Source organism: Phyllobates terribilis, unplaced genomic scaffold (genome assembly GCF_046119375.1).
Source record: "Phyllobates terribilis strain yellow unplaced genomic scaffold, ASM4611937v1 Scaffold_7__3_contigs__length_470593459, whole genome shotgun sequence".
NCBI classification, from domain to species: domain Eukaryota; kingdom Metazoa; phylum Chordata; class Amphibia; order Anura; family Dendrobatidae; genus Phyllobates; species Phyllobates terribilis.
Genome location: NW_027362767.1, coordinates 333,173,264 through 333,199,146, shown reverse-complemented (window position 1 = coordinate 333,199,146; position 25,883 = coordinate 333,173,264). Strand labels below are relative to the sequence as shown.

The window sequence follows — 25,883 nt, the reverse complement described above, 5'->3', positions numbered from 1 at the left end:
TAGCCGACTTCTGAAAAAGAGCTGACAGGCAGCGTACTTTGACGAGCAGATCTGGCAACTCGGGGTACGATTTAAGAAACCGCTGAACCACGAGGTTAAGCACATGAGACAGGCATGGTACGTGTGTGATCTCGCCTCGCCTCAGAACAGGTTACGGCCATTGTCACACACAACCATGCCTGGATGTAGGTTCAGCGGTCTCAGCCACAGATCTGCCTGCTCTTTCACAGCTGTCCACAACTCACAAGCAGTGTGAGGTTTATCACCTAAGCTTATGACTTTCAGCACAGCCTGTTGCCGCTTGGCGGAGGCAGTACTGCAATGCTTCCAGCTTGTAACTGATGTGGTGATATCTGAGATGGAGGCTGAACATGAGGAGGAGGAGGAGGATGCGCAGGAGCTGTACACTGTGGGGGCAACTCTGACTGACATAGGGCCCGCAATCCTCGGTGTGGGGAGGATGTGTTCCGTCCCAAGGTCCGACTGGGTCCCGGCTTCCACTATGTTTACCCAGTCAGAGAGATGTACCGTCCCTGGCCACAAGCACTTGTCCACGTGTCCGTTGTCAGGTGGACTCTCCCAGTAACTGCGTTGTTGAGGGCACGGCAGATGCTTTGGGACACGTGCTTGTGTAGTGCGGGGATGGCACACCGGGCAAAATAGTGTCGGCTGGGGACCGAGTACCGAGGGACGGCCACCGCCATAAGATTGCAGAAGGATTCCGTCTCCACCAGCCTAAAAGGCAGCATTTCCAATGCAAGCAGTCGTGAAATGTGCGAATTTAGGACTGTGGCCTGTGGGGCGTTAGCTGCGAATTTCCGCTTTCTTTCAAAGGTCTGGGATATGGACAATTGAACGCTGCGGTGGGACGTGGACGTGGACATTGATGCTGTTTCTTGAGAAACTGCCATTGCAAGTGAAGACTGAGAGGAGGGGGCATCTTTACATGCAGTATGGACAGGGGATTGCCTTGCACACACAACAGGGGGTTCTATTGCACGCACAACAGTGGAAGAAGCAGTGCTGACACTGGTCGTGGACCCTGGGTTTCGCCACACAAAGTCGGGTGCTTTGCTGCCATGTGCCTGATCATGCTGGTGGTGGTCAGGCTGGTAGTTTTGTCACCCCTGCTGATGCTGGCATGGCAGGTGGAACATATGGCCTTTTTTGGGGTTATCAGCAGAGTCTTTAAAAAAATTCCAGACTCTGGAAGACCTACCGCTTGTACTGGCAACGTCCCTCGTGTTGGTGTTACGGGGAACGGTTGCCTGCCTTCTGTCTGCAGCCACCACACTGCTTCTTCCTGCCTGTTGGGGTACTCTGCCTCCCTCCCCCTGTGTGCTGCTGGCCTCACTCTGCATGTCCTCCTTCCACGTTGGGTCAGTTACTAGATCATCCACCACCTCCTCCTCTTCCACTTGAGCTCCACGATCCTCCTCCTCACTTCCTGGCAATTGTGTCTCGTCATCGTCCACCTCTTGTGACAGATTGCCAACGTCGACTTCGTGTGGCCGTGGTTGTTCAAATATTTGGGCATCGCAACATGGGATCTCCTCTTCCACCACTTCAGGCGTATCAGGCGAGGGGCCCAAATATGGAAATGGACCAGTGAGCAGCTCTTCAGAGTGTCCAAGTGTGGGATCACTTGCTGTCTGACGACACTCGGCATGGTGGGAGGAAGCAGCATCAGGGTGAGGAGGAGTATGCGGTCGAGACTCACGGCTACTAAGAGTTGACCGTGTGGAAGACAGACCGGAGGTGGTGGTGCCCAGGTAACTGAAAGTATTGTCTGCTATCCAATTAATAACCTGTTCACACTGATCAGTTCTCAATACTGGTGTTGTTCTGTGCTTCCCTAGTAATTTGGTCAAGAAGTGGGAGCGAGAAGATGTGGCTGTTGGTTGTGGCACATTTTCACCTTGGCCACGGCCCCGTCCTCTGCACGAACCATCACCAGAACGTCCACTTCCACGTCCCTTGCCACGCGCCTTGCCCATTGTAAATGAAGTAAAATAGCTTACACTTGCACTATCAATGGAAAAAGGATAATAAAGAGTAGATTAGAACCGTGGAAGAGGAAAACCACAGTTATTGTTTACTGGGGTATACCACACTTTTTTAAATAGAGATATTTGCGGCTGAACAGTGAGCGACACACTCAAACTGCTTTTTTTTTAGATACCAAGGGCCCAAAACTGGATAGTACAGCGATTTGACCCGTGGAACTGCGAAACCACACTGGGATGTCGGGCCTACACAAGACTATTTTCAACAGATATATTTTTGTGTCACAACAGTCAGGAGACACTACTGTTTTTCTTTACGGAAAAAACTACCAAAACGTGAATAATAGAGATTTTTTACCGTGGAACAGCAAAACCACAGTTATAATTTACTGGTGTATACCAGGCTTTTTAAAATATATATATATTTGCGGCTGAACAGTGAGCGACACACTAAAACTGTTTTTTTTAGATACAAATGGCCCAAAAGTGGATAATACAGAGGTTTGTACCGTGGAACTGCAAAACCACACTTGTATTTCTCGGGCTTACACCAGACTATTTTCAACAGATATATTTGTGTCTGAAAAATCAGGGAGACACTATTTTTTTTTTTTTTTTACAGCAAAAAATGCAAAAAGCAGGATAATAGAGATTTTTTACCGTGGAACAGCAAAAGCACACTTCTGTCTCTCTGGCCTACACCAGACTATTTTCAACAGATATATTTGTGTCTGAAAAATCAGGGAGACACTATTATTATTTTTATACAGCAAGAAATGCCAAAAACAGGATAATAGAGATGTTTTACCGTGGAACATCAAAACCACAGTAATAATTGACTGGTGTATATCAGGCTTTTTAAAATATATATATATTTGCGGCTGAACAGTGAGCGACACACTCAAACTGTTTTTTTTAGATACAAATGGCCCAAAAGTGGATAATACAGAGGTTTGTACCGTGGAACTGCAAAACCACACTTGTATTTCTCGGGCCTACACCAGACTATTTTCAACAGATATATTTGTGTCTGAAAAATCAGGGAGACACTATTTTTTTTTTTTTACAGCAAAAAATGCAAAAAGCAGGATAATAGAGATTTTTTACCGTGGAACAGCAAAAGCACACTTCTGTCTCTCTGGCCTACACCAGACTATTTTCAACAGATATATTTGTGTCTGAAAAGTCAGGGAGACACTTATTATTTTTATACAGCAAAAAATGCCAAAAACAGGATAATAGAGATGTTTTACCGTGGAACATCAAAACCACAGTAATAATTTACTGGTGTATACCAGGCTTTTTAAAATATATATATATTTGCGGCTGAACAGTGAGCGACACACTCAAACTGTTTTTTTTAGATACAAATGGCACATAGAACTGCAAAACCACACTTCTATTTCTCTGGCCTACACCAGACTATTTTCAACAGATATATTTGTGTCTGAAGAATCAGAGGCACGCTTTTTTTTTTTTTGGGGGGGGGGGGCACCAAAAGGTTAATAAGATAGGTATTTGTACATTGTGAAGGAGGAAAAAAAGAAGAGGATTTAGATAAAAAAAAAGGATTTTTCCTGGGACCGGGAGCTAGGTCCAGCAATTTCAGCAACAGGAGCAGCACACAGGACTGTAATGCAGCGTTTGCTGGTATAACCACTGCGTCTCCTATACAGCCTGCCTGCCTGCCTGATATACCTGGGATGGTATATCAGGCAGGCAGTAACCCGAGTAACCCGGAAATGCTCGGTGCTCGCCGAACATCCCGCGTAGTGTGATGCTCGGGCGAGTACCGAGCAGTGTCGAGCATGTTCGCTCAACACTAGTGCCTAGATATCAAAAATATTCACAAACTTAAAATAAAAAAAAGGGGCTAATATTTGTCATATACATTTTGTATGGTTTTACAATTCACTACAGTTTTGTCCCATTCAAGTGAACTGAGCGTTAATATTAGACACAGATGCTAATAAAAATACAACCCTACATCTGATAAATGATGAAGGGGACACGGTGCTCATCAAATGCTACTAGCCCCTGTAATCAGCTGGTTGAGGAGGCGTAGTTCATACACCTACCAATCAAAGGGTAGGCCATAGATTTTAAAACCCTGAATATCTCCTTTAAATTATCTTGTTTGCATCCAAAAGTTGAAAATCAATTGAAACCAAGTTATGAAAACAACTGCATACCATATAAACCATTATCAACTAACTAAACAACCATTACTGAAGAATGATATATAGTAACTACACTGAGAAATTGGATTCTAAACTTAAAATAGGAAAGAGATTTTTGCTTTTAATACATTTAGTTAGAGCCGTTGTCCAGTATGTTTATGTTGACGGCGTATCCTTACGATAGGTCATCCATATTAGATCAGTGAGGGTCTTGACACCTGGTACCCCCACCGATCAGCTGTTCCCATTGCCGGAGGTGCCACAGCTCCACCAACTGTATAGTGGCTGCGGCCGGGTTCCGTACATCGGTCCCTATTCTAATGCAGCCACTATATAGTTGACAGGGCTGTGCTGGTCTACTGCGCATCTGATCACGTCCAGCCGCTGATGGTATCAGGAATATCTGATCAGTGAGGGTGCCAGAGGGTCACGCCCTCCCCAATTTGATATTGATGACCTATCCGATGGATAGGCTATCAATATAAATGTACTGGACAACCACTTTAATAGAGAACTAGATCCAAATGAAGCCTACGGTGTGATGTAAAAAGTATTTTTTCAGTCTCTGGTCGTAAATATGAATGATCCCATTCACTGGCAACAAAGATTGGAGAGCGCCCATTTCGGACCAGATCACCTGCACTCCACTGATGCTGCAGAGGAAAAGCTGCTTCTGCAAGCTTCATCGGAGAGCACACTGTTCAGGCCAGCAGCTCAGTTATTCCTCCAGCTTGAACTGTTAATCATCAGGAGCACATTACCCTCCGCTAAAACTCACAGTATGAGTGGGAAATTGTCTCTTCAGAGAGGAAGAGGACTAGAACTGTAGTGCCACCTATAGGAAGCAGCAATCCAAAAAGTCAATATCAACTCTCTAACAAGCCTTGTCACATGACTTGGGATTAAAGCCAAAACCAAAATCTCAATTTGCAGACAATGTATTTTGGGGTACTGCCCCTCATCATTTCAAAGTGTGAGTTCAGGTTTGGCTGGGTGAGATTCATCTGACCGGGATCCAAAGGGTATGTTTCTACTTGCGGAGAGTGACATGTCAAGCTTGACATGCTGAGACGAGGAGACTTTTAAACCACAATGCTCCTCTGGGAAATATGCAAATTATCTCTTCAGAGAGGAAGAGGACTAGAACTCCAGTGACACCTGTAGGAAGTAGAAATCCTAAAAGTCAATATTGACTCTCTAATAAGCTTTGTCACACGAGTTAGGATTAAAGCCAAAACCAAAATCTTCTGGGACAGACATTGTGATTTTTGTCAAAATCAGTAGTGAATTGGGTCTCACTGAAATAGCAAAGTCTATCCTAGTGAAAGCTCCTTCATTTTTGGAATCTTTGTGGTTCATCACGAGTTGATCACATTCGGACTGAGTATTTTAGAGTGTTAAGCTGTCATTACCACTGCTTAGACCACGGCCCCACTATCAGTATTTGGTCTGTATTTTTTCTCAGGAGTGGGAGCCAAATCCAGGTGATGGACAATCAGAGAAAATGTATAATAGAAACAAGTCACCAATTCTTCATTTATCACCCACTCCTGGTTTTGGCTCCCACTCCTGAGCGAATACTGACCAAATATCAATAGTGGGGCTGTGGCCTTAGGCTATGTGCACACTGTGCATTTTTTGTGTATTTTCACAGCATTTTTTCCACGTGGAAATGCACCAAAAGCGCTAGGTAATCAGTCTGCCAGCTAATGCAATGACAATCCTGATGTGCTGTTCACATGATCCATAATTTTCCGCTCAGGATTGTCATTGCGTTTAAATCCACAGCATGTTCATTCTTTGTAGTATTTCTGCAGCGTTTCCCGCCCATTGAGGTCAATTGAATCACAGCAAACCCGCAGGTATAAATATATCTGCGTATTTGCTGCGGTTGTTTGCTGTGTATTTGACAGACTCAGTTCAAGTCACTGAGTCAAATACACCGCAAAAACACACAAAAGAATGGTACCCGAGCCGGGGAAGAAGATTACTCCTCCCATCATCCGACCGCCGCTGCCACTGATAACAGCGAGATCGGCGCGGCTGAGGGAGAAGTAGTTTCCTCAGCCGAGGCGGCGTTTGTGCGCGGTGTTAAAATAAAAAAAAGTAAAAATCTACATTAAAATAACAAACACCGTATTCTCACCTGTCCAGAGTCCTCCCGATGTCCCCTGGCGACCCGATCACCCGGCGGCCGGCGGTACACTGACGGGAGTGTGCTCGCTTCTAGCAGTGTACATCGCTGCTGCGGGAACTGAGTTCACCAGCTGGAGATTAGCTGAGAGCTACCGGACCTCACTTTACGGCACCGTTGCTGTGTGGAAATATTCCCACGCAACACTGATGCAGTAAATGAGGTCACTAGGGCTTATCAGCTGATATTCAGCAGATCAACTCAGGTGAACTCAGCCTGCAGCAGCGATGTACACTGACAGGAGTGATTACACTCCTTTCAATGTATACAGTGCTGTCTTCTACAGCAGTCACATCAGTGATTGATGTGGCTGCAGTAGAAGTGACCCGGATCGCCGTGGGACACTCGGATTACATCATGACGGCGAACAGGTGAGGGATTTGGTTGTTTTTTATTCTGTTTAGCGACTCCGCAAGAGAAATTGAAATGTTGCAGTCCTGAAAGACACACCGCATGTCATTGTCCGCAGGTGATCCGCAACCTCAGATGCACGCATAGTGGACATGTGATTTCTAGAAATCCCATCCACTGTGCTGTAACATCTGGATGCCGCGGGTTCAATGCTGTATAAACATGCAGCTTCAAACCTGAAGCGGCTCCTGATCGTAGCCACGTACCCAAACTCACCAGCAATATGACAATTTCTGTAATGGAGACGCTAGTCTCTGCTGCAGATTTTGACTGATTGAAGTGCCATTACAGGTGTTGGATCCCCAAGTATTGACTACAAAAGTGCGGTATTAGAACACAGCGTTTTGGACACTGGATGCTGATCGTGGGAATGTAGCGGCTAAACAAACAACTGTGAGCTGTTATTAATAGCCAGGGAACATGTTTGCCTAATGTTTACCTTCCTAGTCTAAAAATAGCAGCTGTCAATTGCCCCAGAAATGACATGAATGGGAATGCCAAAGAGATTGGGCTTAGCTGACACCTAGCCCTTTTGTTTAGTCATGACAAGCTGTCAATCAGACCCTTTCATTACTAAACCTAATTAAAGTAAAGAGTTAAATAAACACACACAGAGTAAAACACTTTATTTGGAATACAACAGACACATTCTTTAATCATTTAAATTTACTAATATACTCACCCCAGGTCTGATGGTAATCCAAGGGTTAAAGCGATGTCACACATTTCTTTTTTCGATTATCTTTATTTAGTTCCAAAAAGCATTCATTCATGTACAAAAATGCATTAAAAAATGCAGCAAAAATCGCAGCAAAACATTCATTTCTTCTGCAGCGTTTTTCCTGCCAAGAGATGCAGAAACGCTGCTGAAATTTCTGCAATCAAATTCTGAACGTGCGCACATAGCCTTAGACTGTTATCTGTAATCGAGGACCCTAATTGCAAGTTTTCTGCTCCGCGGTTTAACCTGCTCCATAGTGAATTTTAAGTAGGCTTTAGATATTATTTTCATTAATTGTTGCCTTATCTTAATTTTTTATGTTTATTGTTTTTTCGTACCTTTGTATACTGATTTAGAAAAGTCTCCTTTCTCTAGTTATTTGTTCCTTAACAGATTTATCAAAACTGTTTAAAAGAAAATCTCTCATTGTTGTCCAAAGAAACCAATTGCAACACAGATTTCATTTCTTAACCTGCTTTAGTGAAATGAAAGCTGCTCTGCGATTGGCGAAAAAAAGAATATTTTAGTTTTAATAAATCTGCCACAATATGTTCTAAGGGGTGACATTTCTCCTTGTCCAGAGTGACAAGCCAGGCCTGGCATGTCAGAGTGAGGAGACTTTTAAGCCATGGATTCTCCTCTGGAAAATTAAATATACAAATTTTATCTTAAGAGAGGAAGAAGACTTGAACTCTACCTTCCAATAGGTGGGCTAGAGTTCTAGTCCTCTTCATCTCTCTGAAGAGTCTATTTTCATCCCCAATATGTTCAAAACACTTCATGCCTATGGTCTATGATCCTCTAGATGGTTTACACTTCATTTTAACATTTAAAAAGTTTGGCACCATTAGATCCCAGTCTGTTCTTTTTGTGGCATATAAAATATACATTTTAGGATTGTACTGTGCTTCAATTAATTTCATTTTAAGTTTGTTTTATAACATCATGCACTCTTTTTCCTACAAGATGTGAATACATAAATGTGCTTGAAGTCTTTGCTTGTTTTAATATGTACCTAAGAGTTTCTAAAAATTATACATTACCCTTTTTAACAAGCAAAAAGAGCGTGACCGACTGCGACAACTGCAACATATGCAACTTATTATGATGCTTTTGAACATAATGCGAAGAAAGAGATGCCTATATTACTTCATCTGAAAACTTTGTTAACATGGGAGCCAATAAATCGGTGGATTTCAAGTATTTGTTTAATCTTAAATGATAAAAAAAAAAGCTTTTCTGCCACGCAAATCCAAATATCTTGTGCATCAGTTAACATGATTTTAGAATTATGTAAAGTTCAAATAATGTGGGAATAAATCAAGGATGGCTTTTTACTGCCTTTTGACATTCACCCAATCTTACTTTAAATCATTACACATGTTACATCGCGTTCAGCTTACTTCACATTTCACTTTAAGATTCTGGCCAAAAAAAGAGAAGTATGATAGTTATCTCGCATGAAGCATGCTAGAGTCAAAACATAAATAAAATTGAAAATAATATTATAACCAGACCACAAAAATGAAGGATTATGTTGTCACATGGCCAGGCCAACTGAATCTGCTGGGACTTGGCCCCTAGGAATGGTCTGACAGCCTATTAGCAATAAGTCAACTTGCATTCATTATAATTTTCCCGTTAGTGATACAGCTGCATTGGTGCAATAAAACACTGTCCAATGCATTGACAGTAAATAGCTAGAGATGGGCTACAATATTCGCAAATCGATCCAAACTTATACATATAGCTAGCTTTAGCTCTTCAGTATTTATGCTTCTGTACATTCTATGCTTCTGACATAAGAGCCACAAGCTTCTTCAGCCACACTTTTTGTCTCAAGAAGTGTGGACCATTCATATGGGTTAGTATGTCTAGTTCTGGCACCAACCAGTGTTAATGGTGTTGAGCAGCTAATAAACTGCGGAGCTGGGCTGTCCCGGCTCCATTCACTGTTTACACCTGGTCACGCCTGTGCTGTTAACAGCTGCCAAGTGTTGGATCCTCTCCAATCTGACACTGATGACCTATTCTTAAGTTCCGCATACACATTAGACTTAATGTCGACTGTATCCATTTCTATCGATCAGTTTGGCCAGCACTCTTATGTGTATGGGGCGCCGGCCAACTGATTTTTGGGGCAGATGTTGATTGGGCATGTCAGATTTTGGATTGCCAATCGCTCCTGAAGACAAGTCACCAGCAGAAGTGTCTGTGGTTGGCTTTCTCATAGAGGACACAGAAGTGCTCAGTCAAACGAGCCCTCTTATTTATGTTAGAGATGGCAGAAATGGCATTGCAACACAATGGATAAGATTTTAGCAATTCTCATTGATACACTGTGAAAAAACATTGGCATACAAATTGATATAATTTAAGTATGCGGCATTCAACTCTTTCAGTTGATTTCACCTATGACATTACCCAGTGTATGGGACTTTTTTTGGTCCCTTGTGGATGTACCATAAATCTCTGCTTTCAAATGATACAAAAAGTACACCAAATAAATTATCTGCTTGTGTGACATAATCAATAAAAAAGGAAAACTGTAATAAAATAAAATAATTAAATACAACAAAAATTACTCTTTAACTAAACCAAAAATACGCTCGTCAGCACCTGCTCTTAGACAAAAACATTTATTTTTGCTCTGTTTTTTTAAGTGACTAGTACTCTGTTACTCTCTGGCCTGGATGTACAACCAGGCTATATGTTGATAGCCCACCAAGTTATATTTTTAGAATGTTTTGAATGGTCTCATGTTGAGAGACAATGCTCAGGGGAGTGACGGGGCAAATGCTGTAGCTGTAAGAATCCACTCTTCCTTTACCATGGTATTTGTATACTCTGATGGGGCCACAATCTGTGGCTTCTGAAATCGGCTTTAACTCAGTAGAGACAAGGCTCAATTCATAAATGGTTTTATCTGAAGATGTTCCATTGTTTGTACTGTTCATTTTAAAAAATAAATAGAATAGGAAAAAGAAAGGAAGAAAGTTGTGAGCTGTGTGTTTCTTTGAAAGTCCATTCATTAAGTTCCATAAATTAATTTCACAACGAACTAATAATGTAAAACCTGAAAATTCAGAGAGGTTTTTAGCATCTGCTTATTAGAAACATTATTGCAACCACTCCTGTTAAGGTCATGTTCTATATTAGTTACTGTTTCCCTGCAATTTACAGATCATTTTTCCAAGCATAGCGCCTGACAATTTCTGCATATTACCTTATCAAAAGCAATGACACAACTGACACTAAAATGAGAGAACACTTTGTACATGTCTGAAAGAACTGGAAAATGCTTCTCGTGGAATTTGGAGTTATAATAAAATGTGTTTATAGAACTTATACAGAACATCTGAGCTAATCAATAGACTTGGATGATGATGGACAAGAAGAGTGATATATGTGAGAAAGAAAAAAGGAAATAATAGAAATTCAGTAAAATGTGTATTATTACTATCAGCTCGTACACTGGAGAACATCTGCAGGTTAACAAATGTAACGTGAGGATCTTGAATCCCAGAGCAAAATTTTTAACATTGCCCTCAACAATCACCTATAGCATTGGTGTTCTGAAATGTGTAAGAGGGATCTTATGGGACTCCTCAGGTTCTAGGGTGTAGTTGATCACCTTGATGGCAAAAAATTGGGAACACGTGTGATCGTATCCATGTACGTTATTGGTCAAATGCCGGCATTTCTGTTCTGTAAAATGAAGGAATTGCAGAAATATCTGATGTGCTGTGGTTTCTTTGAAGATCTATTTTCAATTTTAATTGGGATATACTGGGAAAACTTTAATCATTTCGCATGAAATGGTTACAATAACTTTAATAAATCTCCAGGGCAATAAAGGTTTGTGTAATAGCCATTTTCTTCTGGGAACCATTCATGTCTGTCTCTCAGGGATTAACAAAGAGAAAACTAGATGTTATACTTATTAATATCTTCATTCAATTAATGATAGAGTCTTCGATGAGAAATGTATGAACTGTAGCTATCATAAATACTTCAAAAATTTAGGACAACCGTTTTAAGGATTAATTTTCTGTTTGCGTGGTTGAGATGCTTAGGTCAAACCCATCACTTTATGCTAAACTTGTGTCACTCTCTTCTGCAGGAAATGACTCATTTGTGGCCCCCTCCTCTAACTGGAATCCACACCCCATGTAAAGCAGAGCAGTCCAAATTCCCAATTCCTAGCAAGGTAAGCCCCAACTGGTCTAAATAATCTATGGTAAATTCTGTCCAATATAATCCTTTTACATATTCTGATCTGAAGGTCTCCAAGATAAAAGTCCAAAGAATAAACTCCCCTAAGGTTCTAACGATTAGTGAACTTCCTAACACATGAACTTTTACTATAAGAATCTTCTATGTCCTAACAATGAGTCAAAGCATGTCTAATCTGAGTTTTGTCAAGTTTGAGAAGATACAGATTGTTCAGTTTCTAAGTAATCAAAATCTTTAAAAGCTACACGTCAAAAAGTGACCACCATTGTGGACTACTACTTGTTGAGGTTGATTCTACTTCCTCTCTACATAAGTAAATTAGATTGCAATGAATTGAGGGAAGTATTTTTTCTCCAACCTGTATTCATATATGGGCTTTAGTAGCATTATTTTTATAGCATATGAAAGTGATTCTTTTGTAACATTTCCATTGTGAACATTTAAGAAATGAACTGTGGAATTCAAGTTAGAATTACTATCACTGTTTCAAGACTATTTATGCGTCTATTACAAAAAATACTCCATGTGATTTGGTTTGGCGTTGCCTAACAAAATTTGGTACATAAAGCAAAAAAAATCCAGGATACTTTTATTTTTTAAAATTTGCTAAATGGTATTTCATAAAAAAAAACTTTACCTAAAGGAGACAGAAATTCTGTCCAATTTCTAGCTCTTTTAGGTAAAGGTTTTTTCTATGAAATAAAATTTAGCAAATTTTGAAGTATAAAAGTATCTTGGATACTGAGCCCAGTGAAGATAATCACAAGTGCTAATAGTGCATTTTTACCATTTTATATAATAACGTCCCTTTACTGTATATTTTATTTGTCCTTAGTGTTTAATCCCCATTCCAGTCTTATGAATTTTAGATAAGGTTAAATATGTGATTGATAGAGAGAGATAATACACAAGCCTCTGGCTATGTGACCTAAATCTTTATATCTAGATGATATGTGGATTACTGTTTGATTTATTTATGTTTATTTTTACAGGACTCTCAACATCTGACCTCAGGATACAACATACAAAGTATGTATTTTCTTCAACTACATAATCATATTGTAATGTGCACAATGGGTTTTCTACAAGATTCTTATTTTTGAACCATGAACTATTATGAGCTAAATTTGCTTCTATTATTATTATTATTTCCTCTTCTCTTCTTACCTCTCTACTCCTCTTTCTCTTTCCCTCTCTCAATATAAAAGCATATATATGTATCTACAGTGGTGTGAAAAAGTGTTTGCCCCCTTCATGATTTCTTATTCTTTGACATGTTTGTCACACTTAAATGTTTCAGATCACAAAATAAATTTAAATATTAGATAAGGATAACACAAGTAAACACAAAATGCAGTTTTTAAATGAAGGTCTTTATTGTAAAGGGGAAAAGAAAGCCAAACCTACAGGGCCCAGTGTGAAACAATGATTGCCCCCTAAACCTAATAACTGGTTGGGCCACACTTAGCAACAACAACTACAATCAAGCGTTTGCGATAACTGGCAATGAGTCTTTTACAACGCTCTGGAGGAATTTTGACCCATCTTTGCAAAACTGATGTAATTCAGCTACATTGGAGGCTTTCCGAGCATGAACCGCCTTTTTAAGGTCATGCCACAGCATCTTAATCAGATTAAGGTCAGGAGTTTCACTAGGCCACTCCAAAGTCTTAATTTTGTTTTTTCTTAAGCCATTCAGAGGTGGCCTTGCTGGTATGTTTTTGATCATTGTCCTGCAGCATAACCCAAGTATGCTTCAGCTTGAGGTCACGAACAGATGGCCGGACATTCTCCTTCGGTATTTTTTGGTAGACATCAGAATTCATGGTTCCATTTACCACAGCAAGTCTTCCAGGTCCTGAAGCATCAAAACAGCCCCAGACCATCACACTATCACCACCATATTTTACTATTGGTATGATGTTCCTTTTCTGAAATGCTGTGTTACTTCTACGCCAAATGTAATGGGACATACACCTTCCAAAAAGTTCAACTTTTATCTTGTCAGTCCAGAGTATTCTTCCAAAAGTCTTGGCGATAATCAATATGTTTTCTGGCAAAACTGAGATGAGCCTTTATGTTCTTTTTGCTCAGCAGTGGTTTTCATTTTGGAACTCTGCCATGCATGCCAATTTTGCCCAGTCTCTTTCTTATGGTGGAGTCATGAACACTGACCTTAACTGAGGCAAGTGAGGCCTGCAGTTGTTTGGATGTTGTTGTGGGGTCTTTTGTAACCTCTTGGATGCTGCACTCGTGGGGTAATTTTGGTCGGCCGGTCACTCCTGGGAAGGTTCACCACTGTTCCATGTTTTCGCCATTTGTGGATAATGGCTTTCACTGTGGTTCGCTGGAGTCCCAAAGCTATAGAAATGGCTTCAGAACCTTTTCCAGACTGATAGATCTCAATTACTTTGTTTCTCATTTGTTTCTGAATTTCTTTGGATTGCAACACGATGTCTATCTTTTGAGGATCTTTTGATCTACTTCACTTTGTCCAGCAGGTTCAATTTAAGTGATTTCTTGATGGAGAACAGGTGTGGCAGTAATCAGGTCTGTGTGTGGCTCGGGAAATTGAACTCAACTTCCCAAAGATGTGATAAACCACAGTTAATTTATGTATTAAGGGGGGCAATCACTTTTTCACACAGGGCCCTCCCTATAGGTTTGGATTTCTTTTTCCCTTAATAATAAAGACCTTCATTTAAAACTGCATTTTGTGTTTTCTTGTGTTTTCTTTGTGTAATATTTAAATTTGTTTTATGATCTGAAACATTTTAATTGTGACAAACATGCAAAAGAATAAGAAATCAGGAAGGGGGCAAACACTTTTTCACACCACTGTATATAAATATATATATGGATAGATAGATCCAAAAAACTGATTAGCACCTCCGAACAGAATAAAGCAAGTGTGAACAGGTGCAAGCTGCTATGACTGCATAATACACAAACATATATATATATATATATATATATATATATATATATATATATATATATATATATACACAGTGCCTACAAGTAGTATTCAACCCCCTGCAGATTTAGCTGGTTGACACATGCGGAATTAACTTGGCATTGTGACATTTGTACTGTAGATCAGCCTGGAAGTGGGAAATGCACTGCAGCAAATTTTTTTTTTTTTTTTTTTTAAAAAAAACGTTAAAAGTTAATTCAGAGTGTCATTTATTATTCAACCCCTCAAACCACAAGAATTCTGTTTGGTCCCCCAAAAGTATTAAGAGGTAGTTCAGGCACCAAGAATAATGAGCTTCACATGTGTGGATTAAAGATCTCTTTTGCCAGCCTTTTCTGACTATTTAAGACCCTCCCCAAACTTGTGAACAGCACTCAGATATGGTCAACATGGGAAAGACAAAGGAGCATTCCAAGGCCATCAGAGACAAGATCGTGGAGGGTCACAAGGCTGGCAAGGGGTACAAAACCCTTTCCAAGGCGTTGGGCCTACCTGTCTCCACTGTTGGGAGCATTATCCGTAAGTGGAAGGCTTATGGAACTACTGTTAGCCTTCCACGGCCAGGACAGCCTTTGAAAGTGTCCTCCCGTGCCGAGGCCAGGCTTGTCCGAAGAGTCAAGGCTAACCCAAGGACAACAAGGAAGGAGCTCCGGGAAGATCTCATGGCAGTGGGGACATTGATTTCAGTCAATACCATAATTAACGTACTCCACCGCAATGGTCTCCGTTCCAGACGAGCCCGTAAGGTACCTTTACTTTCAAAGCGTCATGTCAAGGCTCGTCTACAGTTTGCTCATGATCACTTGGAGCACTCTGAGACAGACTGGTTCAAGGTTCTATGGTCTGATGAGACCAAGATCGAGATCTTTAGTGCCAACCACACACGTGACGTTTGGAGACTGGATGGCACTGCATACGACCCCAAGAATACCATCCCTACAGTCAAGCATGGTGGTGGCAGCATCATGCTGTGGGGCTGTTTCTCTGCCAAGGGGCCTGGCCATCTGGTCCGCATCCATGGGAAGATGGATAGCACGGCCTACCTGGAGATTTTGGCCAAGAACCTCCGCTCCTCCATCAAGGATCTTAAGATGGGTCGTAATTTCATCTTCCAACAAGACAACAATCCCAAAGCACACAGCCAAGAAAACCAAGGCCTGGTTCAAGAGGGAAAAAGTCAAGGTGTTGGAGTGGCCTAGTCAGTCTCCTGACCTTAACCCAATTGAAAACTTGTGGAAGGAGCTCAAGAATAAAGTCCACATGAGACACCCAAAGAACCTAGATAACTTGGAGAAGATCTGCATGGAGGAGTGGGCCAAGATAACTCCACCGACCTTTGCCGGCCTGATCAGGTCTTATAAAAGACGATTATTAGCTGTAATTGCAAACAAGGGTTATTCCACAAAATATTAAACATAGGGGTTGCATAATAATTGACCCACACTTTTATGTTTAAAATTTATTGAGTATAATAAAAATTTGGCCACATATATATTAAAGACATAGCTCTTAACCCCGAATACAAAAGCTCTAAACCTATCTCTCTGACCCCTACACAGTAGCTATGCCACACGTTGCAATGAAGCATGTGCATCATGAAACAATACTATTTATCCATGACTCCAACTGAGATTAGCCACACGGAGCAGGAGAACATACCCTGTACGAGCCCAGAGTCTAAAAGGCCCTATTGATTGTTGCATTGATTTACTCTTGGCAAGTCAGGATGACGTTAAGTGTGACCTGGTAGCCTGATAAAGTTCTACAATGGAGTTTATAATCTGTTTACGGAATCACAAGGCAGAACTAAGGCATTTGATGTCCCTACGCTTTACGCTTGTCATACACTGAGATCATTTCTGTTTGTGAAGATTATATATAAAGTATTTGGCAATTATGAATTTTCCTATATTAAGAAAAATTGCTGTTTCTGCATTGCCACATATACATGAAGTGTTGGGAAATCTAGATATCTAGATATTTATAATAATATGTTTTTTTTCTCTTTTTTTTTCCATAGAACGATGTGAAGTCGCTAACAAACCTGCTGTGAAATCTGTCCCACAAAAGTCGTAAGTTACTTACTTGATTATCATAGTAAATGTTGGTTCATGCAAAAGAGTTGTCGCTTTTTTTTCTGGCAAGGTGGAATTTGATCCAAGAGTTTTATTAATATGTCTGTTTTCTTATGGACCACATTTCCAAAATAACAAAATATGTTGACAATAATACATTCCAGAGAAAGAAAATCAACGACGGTACAGTAAATGTAACCGACCTATATGGAACCTCTCAGTAGGAGCAATAGGATTCAGCAAGGAGAGAATATACTACATTAAAATATTACTTTTAATTATATCATGTAAATCCAACCTGGAATATAAAGCCAACTGATGACCAGCAAATAGCAAAACAGTGTAATAAAGTGCTAGTGCTCAGTATAACCAGTGCTCAAAATAAAAATTGGTTTGATCTCACCAATGTTCAAGGTTATTCTATGACCGCAGGCTTGTAAAGCAGGAGCAGAGAAAAAACATGAAAGGGGGGGGGGGTTGTTTTCCTCTATCATCCCCTATCGTTTCCCTGCATTGCTCCCCAAGCATAGACCTGCTAGATGTTACCCACAAATAAATATGTATCCTTCCTACGTGTTTCCCCCTTGCAGTGGCAAGGAGATCAGTGTTGGGTTTGACAGGTTTTGTCAGCACCCATATAAGAGAATTGGGGAGGCTACATATTTATTTGTGGGTAACGTCTAACAGGTCTACACTCAGGACAGGAGCAATGCAGGGGCATGACAGGGGAAGATAGAGGAAAACAACCCCACCCCTTCCCCATTTTCTCCCCCTTATCATGTTTTTTCTCTGCTCTTAGTTTTCAAGCCTGCGGTGGATTGAATAACCTTGAACATTGGTGAGATCAAACAAATTTTTATCCTGAGCACTGGTTATACTGAGCACTAGCACTTTATTACGCTGTTTTGTTATTTATTGGTCATCAGTTGGCTTTATACTCCAGGTTGGTTTTATATGATGCAATTCAAAATTATACTTCAATGTAGTATATTCTCTCCTTGCTGAATCCAATAATACATCCCACCCCTTCTAAATCACAATTGAGAAAAAAGGGCTTTTGTGAATAATTGTACTAGAAATATTGTAACTATTGTAACGAAATAATGCACACATTTATAAACATGTTTCTTTTATTTTTTACTGATCTTAAGGCCAGGTTCATGCAGCTGTTTGAAAATTTGCCAATTTTCATTCAGAAAAATGGGCGATTGTCATCTGTGTGGCATCTGTGTCATCTGTGTGTCCATTTATTAATATCCATATTGTATCTGTTTTAATACATCAGCAGTTTAAAATATACATGACCAAATACAGTTTGCTATGTATATAATTGCAATGTATCCGTAAGATCTGATGCAATACGGATGATTCATATGGACTTAGATTTTTTTGCTCACCCATAGACTTGAATAGGTGAGTCTCATCTGAAATACGGAAGATAGCAGTGCAAGCTGCAATTTTTTTCATGAACACTCGGTCATTGTGAAAAAATGTCATCTGAATATCCCTATTGAATTATATTCGTCAATGCACTGTCCTTATGTTATCTGAATTTAACACAAACAACACATGTTCTATATAATTTACTCATCTGATCTAGCACTTAAAGTTTAATAAAGATGAGCCTTTCCCCCCCAAAAGACATAAATTGCATCAAACTTAAAGCACTGGCATACATATATACCAGCCTTGAGGTGAAGAGGCATATCTGACATGTCTAGCAAGTTCCATCAAATTTACTATGAAATATCGGTGTAAATTTTGTGAAAAATATGCCAAATTTTTTTTTAGTCTTTGTTGTCAATTTTTTTTGTACTATTTTTGTATACTTTTCCGGGCGTGAGTTTCTTAGCCATAGAAGGTATACATGCGGAATGAATAGACTGTGTAATAGGATGTGACCACTAGCCGAATAATCTCTAATCCTTGGAAACACACGTTGTGGTTCCAGATAATTACCAACTGATATATCTAGTCTGCTAATCTTAATTATTAAGAGGGAGCAGAGATACGCCACAGCTGATTACAGTATCATTTGCAGAGTCTTGTCATTTATTCCTGCTGTTTTATGCACTTTATTTCTACATGTGTAGAATTTGTGAGATTTTCATTATGCCAAGTGCTGATATTGTATATTTCTGCTCTGTGCTGTCACATATTTTCTTCCTTTACATATTCCTTTAAAATTAAGCTAAAATAAGTAGCAAAATTGTCAGTCACAGCAAAACAGAGAGTGAAAGGTCTTGTCCTAAGTGGACCACCCTAACTACTCTTGACACAGCCCCATTGATTAGCTGATCGCCAATGGTCCCATTACTCTTACCCTTCATATTTATTTTACCTTCTTCTCTGCCCATCTTCTGCATACATTCTGTTCTAGAGATGAGCGAATACATTTGAAAGTAATTGAGTTCTACTTAAATTTTACAAAAATCTGCATTTGACAAAATGTGTATTTTTGGTAATTTGCTTCCATGAGGATTCAGCAAGTGGCTGTCACTTTTCTGAATCATAAAGGGCCACCAAAAGGTAAAAAAAAATCTTTATACTCACTATCCCGCTCACCTCTCCGGCACCCCTTGTTTTCACCATCACCTGTCCATTCCTCTTCACATCTTCGGATCCTCGGCACTCGCTCTGAAATCCGGTTCTGCGCGAGTGGGTGTAAGGTCACTGTGCACGCCGTGATGTCATAAGGTTTCACCAGCTTATGCCAAAACTTTCCGGGCCTCATGAGAACTGTAAGTCCCGGCTCACTGTGAGAGGCTCAGGAATTTCCGCATGAGTGGCAGGTATAAGAAGATGCAACGTGTACCGAAGAGGTGACAGTGAGGAGCCAAAGAAATGAGTGGTGGGGTGAGTATGAGGATTTTTTTTTACTTTTTATATATTATGTTTATTATACTCCGGGGTCTGAAAAATTTCTCAGCAAATCTAATTTCCCGGAAAAAAAACATGGAAATAGACTCATTCAAATTTTGGGTGATTTGCTCAATTCTTCTCAGTACATCATACTGTTGATGCTAGGATCTCTGAAATGTAGCAGATAGCTTTTGCAAGGAGTCTGTGCGTCACAGCGTCATACAACTATTGGACAGTTATGCAGAAAAGGGGGCTTTTTTGGCCAACTTCTCCTGTATAGTCTATCAACATGCGGCCAGTTTGCTATTTTCTCTGGTGTTTGAAGCCTGTAGCATACAAAATACATTGGAAGGTTGCAGTTGAGAAACCACAGTGAAAGAATTGGGGACCTTCTCATTTCTAACATTTATTTCATATCCACAGATCATGCTATATTTGATAGATTTGGTGTCTATCTCTTACACCCGCACGTATCAGGCTTGCCATCTATCCAGAAATTCCAGGACAGTCCGTAAAATTAGGGCACTTTTTTGCCCTGTCCGTAAAAAAATGTAAAGCGTCCATGATTTTTTTGAGCTGAACTCATACAGATTATTTTGACTGTAATTATCATCATTTGACAATTCACAATAAATACAGCTGATGTCTTCATATCAAAATTATGGGCTGTAGACCTGTATCGCTGATAATCCTAATGATTTATTATGGTTTTCCAATGCATTTGTAAAAAATATTGTCTGTCTAAGATTTTTTGATAAGCTGTCCAGAAAAAAATAAAAAGTTAAGTTGGCAACCCTGGCTCCTATTTGGAGAATAAGGACCTGTCTCACACCGATGTCGCTGGGCATGAGAAAATCCCTCGAATGACTGTTATAGGAATTCCAAGAGTAACAGAGCAGACTAGCTTGGCTATTTTGGGAATTTTCATAGAAGAGAATGGAGAGATCAGCGCGTGTACTGTCACCTCTTCATTCTAGGAGGCACAAGCTGGGTCATGTTCTCATAATAGATGCTGGTTCCAAGGATGGGGACCATATCTGTTAGACATTTAGGACATATCCTGTGGATGAGATGGGACAAGAACCTTAAAGGTAGTTGCTAACTATGTAAACGTAGATAGAAAAAATAGCTGAATATAATATTTCCTGTCTTGCTTGACACTGGATGAAAATTATGTATGTACAAAGGAGTGTATATTTTCCCTATTCTTGGCTAGAAAATATGAAACCCTTGTGTGTGTCTGCACAGTATTATCCACTACATGAAGTTCTACCTGATTGCAGCATTATCAGATCTCTGGTCAAATGACAAGTCCTCTCGTAATGGGTGATGATGATAGATTTCACACATGAAAAATCCCAGCAACAATGAAGTGAATTTTATTGGCTGGGAAATGATGATCTGTTGTATTACAGCTTCACAGACAAGAAAATATATAACAATTCCTGCACACTGCCTATGTAAATCAAATAGAACGTGAAGGCAAATAATACCACAAAGAATTGTATCTGAATACTGCATGGTTGGATGAAAATACTGCGGATGAAGATGATGATGATTGTAGAAAGTATTACATGTGGCTGCACTGTATACTTTACAGCTCCTCTGTACAATAATGCAGGTTTATGGCGAATCTTTAAAGCGTACCTGTTGTTTCAGGTTAAGTTTTAGAATAAGCTGTCCTGTGTGTATGCATGAGGAATAACAGTATTTCTGGCCATTATATGAATATTGTTCATGTTTTCCCCTCTGCAGTCTCCAATTTTTAGTTGTCACCAACCTGGTGGTAAGAAACTAGCTGCTATGATGCTTCCTATATGCAGCTGTCACGTAAGGTGTGTGAAAGACTAAGTGCAACACAAAGGGAAGGGGGAAAGGGAGCCCAGACTCTAGGGAAAGGGGGGAATTGGAGACCTCTTAGGCTGATCTGATATCACCGTGTCTCTACTAACGTCCCTATATTGGTTCCTCACCAATCACCGCACGCAAACCTAAACCCTGTATTTCCCTTGCGCTTGGCCCTGGATAGGGAAGGGGGGATGAGCACTAGTCAATCCCCACTAACAACTAAAGACAACAAGGGAGACAAACACAGGGGAAAGTAGCTTAGCTTTTCCCGACTTCAGAGAGATAACTCCAAGTGTCCTCCCAGCACTACAGAGGAAGATAGCAGTCTGAGAGCTCCAAGCACTCACAAGGAAACATGTGAGTATCACCGTCACCTTCCTGCTGCAAAGTGAAACTATTTAAATACCCAAGTCAGGGTGTCAATTAGCAGGAAGGAGGTAGCCACTGGGTCCTAGAGTGAAACAGCTAAGAAGGTGTCTGTAATGCCAAACGAAGGGATCTTCTGCAACCAACTGCAGGGCGACTGTCTGTCACATCTGACACATCCGTGACAGCAGCACAGCACAGACAGAGGGGGATCCCTGATTTTTGTTCTCTACAGCACACAGACAGAAGCAGCAGCAAGAAGGATGTTATACAGTAGTACTGAGCTGTGTGTATGTGAATCCAGAACTGAAGCAAAATACATTTCCTAAAAGCTGCAGCTTCATTTACCTGTTTCTTCCTATTCTCTCGCTGTGCTGAGTACTCCTCATTCCTTCTCCTCCTCTCCATAAACTACAATATACTCTGTAAATTGAAACTTCACTATGCTGAATGTCCATTTTACTTTGACCAAAATGGATTTAATTTATTTTTTCAAAGTGGATAATGAGTTCAGAAGGTAGGGAGGAGATATGGTACTTACATAGTATCTTATATATGCAAAGTTTGCTGAAATGACAGTAACCATATAAAGTAGTTAGCTCATTAATACATAATAACTTCAGCCATTCTCACCCTTCCCCCTCTCCACAACAGTATATATCCTATACTAGCCAGAGAGATGCAGCATATAGTATCTGCCTCACTGGTGGATTCAAGGCAAACATATGTAACATGGCTGACCTTTCACTTGCAAAGGTGTTGTACTGTCTCTTACCTGATATGTCACTGCAGGGAAAATGTTTTTATGGCATTCATTCAACGGTAAAAATTACCTAGCAATGGGATTGCCCAAGTAAATACAATTAAGTCAATACCAAACTTATAAGATTTTTTCATATATATTTTCATGGTTAAAAAAAATCAAAACCTCGTAAAAAAAAAAATTGCTTCACCATTTTCTGTGATTCTTCTTTTTTTTCTGTCCATGGAGCTGGGTGAGGGTTTGTTTTTTGGGCGCCAACGTTTTTTTGATACTATTTTGGGGTACATAAGACATTTTGATCACATTTTATTGTTTTGGGCAAGTCAGGGAAATGAAAAATGGCTTTTTGATTTTTCTCAATTCAACTTGTGTGCCAGATATGGAATAAATTTGGCCAAAAACTACTGCAGATGTAAACATTTGTGCCATATTTCTGCAAAGAAAATTGTCTCATTTTCCGGCAAAGTCAAGGCGCACAGAGAATAATAAATTTGCCCAATTATGTGTAGACAGAACATGTATTTTATTTTCATTTTGCTCTATCATAGATGTCTGTTTTCAGATTTTGCCTAAGGAGCAGTCTTCCAGTGTTGGATTGAATTGCAGCCTGTCGGAAGTGCCTGTTTACCTATAAAGCGTCATTCTTAGCCCATTAAAGCACAATAATCCCGGTTTCTTAAACTTTGCCTTATAGAATCTCTTCTGCCTGTTTTCTTTTAAAATGTTCATTTTCACATACTCCGCTGAGCATACGCAGCTTATTATGCAAACTAGAGACTTTTTTTAACCTTAGGATGTTCCCAAGACCCTTCTTTGGTACTTCTTGTGAAGTCTCCAAGGGAAGAGCTTTATGTGTTCACATTCTAATTATGCAAAGTGGGCAATGGTGTTTCATGAGGACTTTTGAAAGTGTATCTCATTCAGAGAGGCTGAGACCAGGTTAAATCTTAAAGGTTTTTTTAAGACATCAACACCCATTAAGTCCATCCTTATGACATGACTACATTTCCTCCTACTAATTTCTGTAGTTCTAAACGTATTGTTATATGCTTCCGATTTGGGGCTTTTGATGCATATTTTGGAATTTCATAAAATACAGGTGATTAGAGTTGAGCTAAAAAAAAAAAATGGCAACACTGATCCAGCGTCCACATCAATACTCTATGGCAGGGGTGGACACGCGGTTCCTGTGTGAGCTCCTGGACAGCCCAGCATCTGGCCCAGGTATTCTATGTCCACATGGTGGTTTAATAATGTGATTACATGGCCGTTCATATTGTGTCCCACTGGCATAGCCCCCTATTTGTGTAACTCTAGGACCACATGGTGATCTCTTTTGTGTCACCATATGGATGATTCATGATTTGCTATATGTGTGTTTCCCTTTTTTCATATGTATTTCTCTGTTGGGGGAACTATGCCATAAATACCTAGGAACCATTCACATGAATAGCTATCGGAAGGTTTGACTATTTTGAGCTGTGCTGTCTTGGACTCTATACTTAGTGGACCGTATCGTCCCTTCAGTGAGATGAATCTCTTTTTAGTCATATGTGTTTTCCTGCACTTGTTCACTGCCAGATACTGTTTGTCCTATGTATTTTAATATATACAATAAAAGCTATATTTTATGATGTTATACTTTGGTTGTTGTGGTCGTGGTTTTCCTTCATTATATTTCTATGATTAGCGATTCAGCCTATAAGTCATTTCAGTAGGTGCTTATTACTACATACTACTTTGCCCCTATAGATATGCACCAATTGAGAAACTTCCTATTGAATACTCTATGGCAGCCAGACTAGGGCTGTGAAGACTTCCTTTGACCGCACTTGAATGCCGGCATGCTCTGACCTCTTCTGACTAGGGCCGGTGATATAATGATATCATGGCACAACACACAACTTTTTTTTTTTTCACTTGATAAAGACGCCAGTACGGCTTTGAAATGCGTTGTGAATAAAAAAAAAAACTTTTCTCATCATCATTTCTGAAGAATTGATTTACTCCAGCAGCTGAGCCTTCCTACGTGTTCATCCAACTGGATCAAATATCTCCTGGAGGATTTATCCACCAGCCATGGGGCAGCAGCTTTTTTCTTTATGCCTACTTAGGAGCTGTGCCTGTCACAACTCCACCAGATGAGCGTAACCAGCACTCTCCTACTCTCCCTCCATAGGGTATCACGCTATTGTGTGCTCTGCCTCCCACTTCTAGATTTACACAACACACATCATGACATCCCTAGTCTGGTCCATGGTCTACCTCTCGAGCCGGACGAGGGTCCAGTGAATTTTTTGCTCCACTGTCATATATTTCTACCCTATACAGTTCTCCTCTGTTTAAAATAAAATGATTCCAAAATTACCTAAAACTTACACGGTCATACCTAAGGGTACATCAAAAAAGCCCAACCTATGATTACGTCAGTGCCCAGGTGATCCACCCTGTTGCCAAACAGCTTTTAATAACTAAGCATGTGAATTACATTGAGATAGTGGCCACAACCTTCTGTAACAGGGCATGACTCACACCCACACAGGTCCCTTAAAAGCACAGTATATCTTGACATCCATATTAATTCAATTCCATTTAAGGAACATGTAGGAAATGATTTATTGCAAAACCTAAGCACAAAGCTTGCTTTATCCTCTGGAGCTGGCTGTCGGCCGAGAGAGCTGCTGCCAAACTCCTCTGGCATTGACTTATTGGTGGTGGCTTATTATTGACATCCTAATGGCTGAGCTATTCTTTCCCCTCACTCATTTGTTGGGGAAGAAGCAGAAGACCCCCATACACATTAATCTGTTGGCCAATTCCACCGATATCGTCTAATGTATATGGGAGCTTTTATAGGAGCATAGTTCTTCTTTCGTATTAATTTGCTTATGTGCCCAAGTCCTAAAGGAGTGGATTTAATAAAAAATGATGATCTCTGGGACAACCAAGTCACCACACAAAGTCTCAGGGTACGTGTCCGTGATACAAATTTATTTTTTAGAAATTTTGTATGACTCAATAAACATTAACCTTTTGCACCATAAAATCAGACATAACGAGCCTATAGCAGTGTGTATAAGATCTCTGGTCAGTAGCCAATTGGCCACAATAAATAATAAATCTATAAGCCTGATTTTCTAGTGCCAATCATTACCTAAATATCACAGAGCTCTTGATTTTATATGTTACTTTATTTTACTTTATTCTTTCACATGATTAGTTACAACACAAAGTTTTGTAATTC

The 25,883-nt window shown here is 40.1% G+C and overlaps 1 protein-coding gene across 3 annotated transcripts in view; it reads left to right on the top strand.

Annotated features, from left to right (window-relative positions):
- AFF2 (ALF transcription elongation factor 2) overlaps positions 1-25,883 on the top strand; it is a 692,736-nt gene that overhangs the window by 430,731 nt on the left and 236,122 nt on the right. For all 3 annotated transcript variants that reach the window (XM_073641227.1, XM_073641226.1, XM_073641228.1), the window contains exons 5-7: positions 11,636-11,722; positions 12,741-12,777; positions 16,746-16,797. In XM_073641227.1, coding sequence (XP_073497328.1) covers positions 11,636-11,722; positions 12,741-12,777; positions 16,746-16,797 — 176 coding nt within the window. The remainder of the gene's footprint in view (positions 1-11,635; positions 11,723-12,740; positions 12,778-16,745; positions 16,798-25,883) is intronic.